The sequence below is a fragment of the Thalia democratica genome, chromosome 6 (genome assembly GCF_965202585.1).
Source record: "Thalia democratica chromosome 6, ktThaDemo2.hap1.1, whole genome shotgun sequence".
Lineage (NCBI taxonomy): Eukaryota > Metazoa > Chordata > Thaliacea > Salpida > Salpidae > Thalia > Thalia democratica.
Genome location: NC_139170.1, coordinates 22,414,606 through 22,420,605, shown reverse-complemented (window position 1 = coordinate 22,420,605; position 6,000 = coordinate 22,414,606). Strand labels below are relative to the sequence as shown.

The 6,000-nt window shown below is 26.3% G+C and overlaps 1 protein-coding gene across 1 annotated transcript; it reads left to right on the top strand.

Annotated features, from left to right (window-relative positions):
• Window positions 1–2,141: 2,141 nt before the first annotated feature.
• LOC145837881 (nuclear pore complex protein Nup107-like) lies at window positions 2,142–4,975 on the top strand. The gene has a single exon (XM_082945364.1). It carries the CDS (start codon window positions 2,144–2,146, stop codon window positions 4,817–4,819), a length of 2,676 nt encoding a protein of 891 aa, XP_082801490.1. The 5' UTR covers window positions 2,142–2,143; the 3' UTR covers window positions 4,820–4,975.
• Window positions 4,976–6,000: the final 1,025 nt, after the last annotated feature.

The window sequence follows — 6,000 nt, the reverse complement described above, 5'->3', positions numbered from 1 at the left end:
TTTTAAGTATTACAAGTTTGCTTAAATATTTATATTACCTCTATGGTTTTTATCTAAATGTTTTAAACTAGGGTAATTTTTAACTTGATAATGTCAACCTACAACATCCCTTTACAAAAATACCATGCGAGGCCACTGGTTCATAGCATATAGTTTTTATTATATGCTTTAAACAGTGTGGCCACAAAACTTGAAATCATGACAAAACCTGTAATTTGACAATTTATGCTAATAAACCTAAAATTTGGGAAATTTTTAAAGATTATCTGAAAAAAACTGAGGTTTCAAACAATTTTGACATGTTACGCAGTAAAATTTCGATTAAAAACAAAAAACTCTATCTTAAAAATAACTAAGTATTTTTTTACCAATTTTTTACTTATTTCACTTTTTTTTTACTTATTTTAAAAAAATTAACAGATGCACTAAATGTTTCGTTTTATAAGCACTTCCCTGGATTTTATTTTTTGCTAGTGCTGGAAATTATTTTTAGAATATATCAGATAAAGTTTTTTTTCGTTAATTTAGTGTTTTGTATATTGATGCTAGCTTTAGAATTTTAACTTGAAAGTAAAGTTGAATTTTTGAACTAAAACGAATTGAAAGGGATATTACACAATATTTTATTAATGTTTTTCTTAGTTTTTATTTTATGTGAAAAAAAAGAACAAAAGATAAAGTTGTGAAAATGTAAAAAGTAGTAATTTTTATACTCAGTGAATAGTACCTTATCATAGAATATTAATTAAATAATGGTTTTGTTTTGATAAAAAAGCATGCTCTTTGTCATTTATTTTAATTGAGGTAAAGAAAAAGTGAAGTAAATGTTTGTTAGAAAACTTAGACTATGTTTTATCCACTACTATTTAAGATTTTTTAACTAAAACAATATTTTCTAACTATAAAACTACATTTTAGTTAACTATTTAAATATAAATTTAATCGTTTGTTAACAAAAGATCCTAGCGAAACAAGTTCACTGGAATGTATAATAATAACAAATTATACAGTATTCTTCTTTTATTACACTAACACATGTTTCTGTGTGTTAACAGATTAACACACTTCAACGGAGCTCTGTAAAAAAATAAAATCAATAGCAATTATTTTTAATTGACACATGTATATACCTACTTTAGGTTCTATTTTTTCCGTACATTATTTATTTTTTTACAGGGCTCATTAAAGTGTGTTAATCCGTTATAACACAGAAAAATGTCGTAGTGTAGTAAAAGAAGGATACTGTATAATTTCTTATTTGTGATTTTAGTTATTAACATTTTTAAATTAGTAGCTGAAAAAAAGTATTCATATTTTTAAGTATTAGGAAATAAATACTTAAAAAACTATCGAAATAGTCCATAATATTTTAATTATTTTATTGATCTACTAAAATGCTGTTCCTACACTTATTTTGCTACTGTTCATAGCATATAGCAGGGTTGCCACACACATCGGATACTCAAGATGTTTTGAAGTTTTTTTTAAATATTACAATATTTTGAATTTAGTTATTAAACTCAGGCTGACATAGTTTGGTTTTTTTTTATGAAAATCTTGACAGTTCTGGTTTTTTTTTATCTCAGGACATAAATTTTCTAGTTTTTGAGTGAATTTAGGTTTCAATATTTTGTTATTTTTTAACCAATTATTTGAAGAAGTTAATTTTTATTGACTTAAATAAACTATTTTTTTTACAGATTTGAAAAATATCAAGATGACTCAGGACAGTTTAAGGTTGCTCAGGATAGTTTAGTTGCTCTTAATTTAGTTTTTCTCTAAACATCTGGTAGAAATTTTTTTTAATAGTTTTTCTAGAAATTTTGTTATTTTTCTTAGATTTTCCTTTTTTTTTCTGAAACTTTAGTGGGAACCACATACTTGATATTTGTATGATAACATGCGACAGTTTTTGTCTTATAAACTTGAAAAAATAATTGTTTTAAAACTAATGAAAGAAATCTGAATTGTTTTTTAATTTAAAATAAGTTGTATATCATTGATAGTAGTTTTATTTCTTTAGTTTGTAATAAATAAGTATTCAATCTATTATTAAGAATATTTGTAAAAAAAAAAAAAAATTTTACATAGTAATACCTAACCAACTAACTGTGATAAATTTTAAAAAGCTATAGTATAAAGCATGAATAAAACAAGTCTATTGGTGAATGACAGTGTTCAATCAAGATCTGCAAAAGCGTTTGAAATCTTGAACTCAATAACTACTTATGAAAAGTCATTAGACAAAGCTACTGACAGTTATCCGTTTACATCTTTTGAATTTAATGAAATGAAATTACAATCCAAAACAAATACACTATCACTAAATGGGTTAAATGATGATTTTTATAAAAATAATAGCTGCATTAAAAGCAGTTATGCTAGTGCATTTGAAGAATCGTCAGATACTGAGCCTATTCGAGCTGCCTACATGTCTCTTTTTGCTGACTTTAAAAAAGTTTTAAAAAGTTCAGATGTAAATGATTGTATAAAAATTTTGGGATTGTATGAAGAAGTTTGTGAAAACACTGAAGTGTATATCAGAAGCATGCTCTCTGAAATGCCAGATGGACCAGGAAAACAAAATGCTTTGCATTTACTTAAACTATTAAAGTTTGAAAAAAGAACATGGCGCCTAGTCTTGTCAATATATCATGACAGAATTTTTAATTTTAATAACGAAAGTCAAATGGATACTAATGAGTTTGACAATGTTTTTAAAAGTGAGGTAGAGCTTATTAATGACTATATGAAAAATGATTATAAATTGCGTCAAGCCCAAATAGTAGTTGATTGGCTAGAAAAGAATGCATCTGAAGATTTAGAAAATAAGTATGAAAATCTTGATCAGCATCTTAGTGGGGTAATGTGGGAAAACAGTCTTCATAAACTTAAAAAGTTTAAAGAAAGAAGTAAAACTGTAAGTAGCAAATCTATAACAGAAATGGATCCTGATGCACCAACAAGACAACAGTGCTCCTTAAATGATTTGGATCAAAATGATGAAAATGAACTTTTAAATGTAATTTATGAACACATTAGAGCTGGTCGTATAGTTGAAGCTCAAGAAATATGTATCAAACATGGCCAAGCTTGGAGAGCAGCTGCTTTAGAAGGCTTTAGGTTGTATCATGATCCTAATTTTGTTTGTACATCTAAAAACTTTAGCCTCACAAATGGAAATCCAACCCGTCAGTTTTGGAAATCTACTTGTTGGGATATTTCTGAAAACTCCAACTATTCTTTGAAAGAAAGAGCAGTTTTTGGTGCTTTAAGTGGCAATCAATCTGCTATGCTAGAAAACTGTAAAAATTGGGAAGATGTTGTTTGGGCTAATTATAAGGCTTTGCTAGATATAATGGTAGAAAAAAAGTTAAAGGAAACTCATACTATTAGAAAACCCATTCAAAAGCAATTAGACTTAAATGCAAAGTCTGTATTTGATCTACCAGAAAAGTTTTGGAATCAAAAATTAGACTTAAACAGTCAAGAAAATATTTTTCAAGCTATATCAGCAACAAGCAATGTGGAAATTAGGTTGCAGTCTAAACTTCCTTTTAGTGTTTCTCATGAATGTATAATACTTAATTCTGTTGGTAAACTTGTTGATGAAATTTTGTCTTGGATACAAAACACTAACTTTGATCCTCAACTACTTCGATTTGCAACACATCTTATTATGTTTTTAAAAGATATTGGTGAAGATGTTGAAACTGAAAAGTTTAATGATATTCTTTACAAATATGTTTCTTTTCTTTCTTCAGATTTCAAAACCAGCTGCCTCGTAGCAGAATACTGTTCTTTATTACCAAAAAATTTACAAGTGGATGCTTATGTTAAACTTCTAGTGCCAATAGAAGATTTTCATTTAAGAAAAGAATATTTTTGTTTAGGCGAAGAAGCTGGTCTTCAAATTCAAGATATCACTACTAAAGTAGTTAAGAAAATTAAGCAGTTGAATTCAAATGATTATGATTTTCCTGTGAATTCTAATAAAGAAGACAATTTAGAAGTTTTTCTGAAGCAAAGCACAACTAGTTTAGATTTGAAACTAATACAAAGTATTGAATGGTTAATTATAGATCCAACTCAAAGACATGAAGCTATATATCAATGTAATACTATAATGAGGAACTTTATTGCAGCTGGGAAGTTTAAAGCAGCTTTACAAGCTTACAATAAGCTGCCTTCAGACTCAGTAGATACTATCTACACTCAATGGGAATATAATTCAGGTTCAAAGTCTCAGCCTCTGCCGTACATAATTGGTAACTCAATTAAGGAAAGGTTGTGCATTCATAGTTACATTGAAGCACATGTTGCTTTTAGTAATTGGTTTGAACATTTACATTCAAAAAAAACAAAATCTAATTCTGCAAGATCAACAAATGTAAACCATTTGCCAGGTAAAGTTTCTCTTAAAACATTATATGCAAGTGAAATTAATGACAGTAATACAAAGGAAATGCAATTGGAATGGAATAGACGTTTAGAAGGTAGCTGTAAAATAGTTTCAGAGAAAATTTTTGCAGTTTTATTGTTTCCTGGTGGATGGTTAGTTGACGATATAAAAGTAGAAGAAAATGAGGATACTGACTTCCGCAGTCATCAACTTGATCTATTGAGAAAACTTTGTATTCCCATGCTTTGTAGTTTGCTTTTGACAGTTTTTAAAGAAACTCCAAGTAAAGCTTCTGAAATTTTTAAACTTGTTCATGTAATAGCAGATGAAAACCAACAAATTTATAAACTGTTTACTAAAAATGAAGGAGCTCAATTTTTTATAAAACTTCAGGAGATTATGGTAGAACGTGTGTAGAATTTTAAGTTTTTATTTTTATATATAATTTATGATTATAATTGGAAATCATAATTTTATCGAAAAACATTTTTTTTAAGTTTAAATGATCTGCATGATTTTAAAAGATCACTGCTTCCTTAGGAAATTTGTGTTAGTTTTAAAATAAATTTAATTTACAACAAAAATTTTGTACGTTTATGTTTATGTTTTTGATCATGAAAGTCTTACTCTGTTCTTACAATTTTGCTGAAAATTATTCTGCTAAAGTACAAAAACTATAAACTTGCTTAGATTAAAAGAATTTAAATGTAAGTTTGTATATATAAATTTGCTTAAATTATTGAACAAGTTTATAAGCAATGACTTTTATCATTTTAAGCAAAAATATCAAGCTGTTGTATTTATTTTAAAATAGTTAACTAATTATGTTTGTTAGATTCTACTAAGTTTTTAGTCATTCTAAAAGTTTAAATAAAAACTTGAAAGTACAATTTAAATGTTAAATAAGAAACAAGGTATAGACTAAAATTAAGAAAAAATTTCTAGTATGTTGTAGTATATATGTTAGTTAGAAATACATTTTTACTTTCGCTAGTTGTTTTTGCAAAATGTAATTGTTTATAGTTAATATTTTTCTTTACTATTGTTATAAATTGGTAAAAAATTGAGCAATAAATATATGTTATCTTCACAATAAAAATTGTAAAGTTTTTCTTTTAGTAACATTTCAATAAAATTAATTAAAAATGCAGAGTAGATATGAAGATTTGATTAAAACAAAGTTTTTAATTAATGAAATGTAAGTACTAAAATCAAAACTTAAGATTGATTTTCGTTATTTAGGTAAAAATTTTATTTAAAGACGATAGAAATGATAATAGTTATCGAGAAAAAACGCGGTAAGCCTTATTAGTTAAATCTGTACATATTTTCTTCAAAAAGTATTAAACGAATTTCTTTTATAAGAATACTGCTAATCTAAAAAAAACTTAATTTCATAGTAGCTGAAATATAAGAAGTGTATTTGATGGTAATGCTAAAAAGACTGCAATTTAGTTATAAAACTATAATGTGCTAATGCTGTGTAAAAACTTATAGCTGTTTAATGGCATAGTAATATTTTTATTTCCTGTTTTCAATTGTTGTAATAAACTCTTACTATCATTACCAACTTTAAATTATAAAACGTTTTAGGTTAA

What these genes read in the sequence shown, in the direction of transcription:
- LOC145837881 (XM_082945364.1), top strand. Translation starts at nt 2,144, where the DNA reads ATGAATAAAACAAGTCTATTGGTGAATGACAGTGTTCAATCAAGATCT.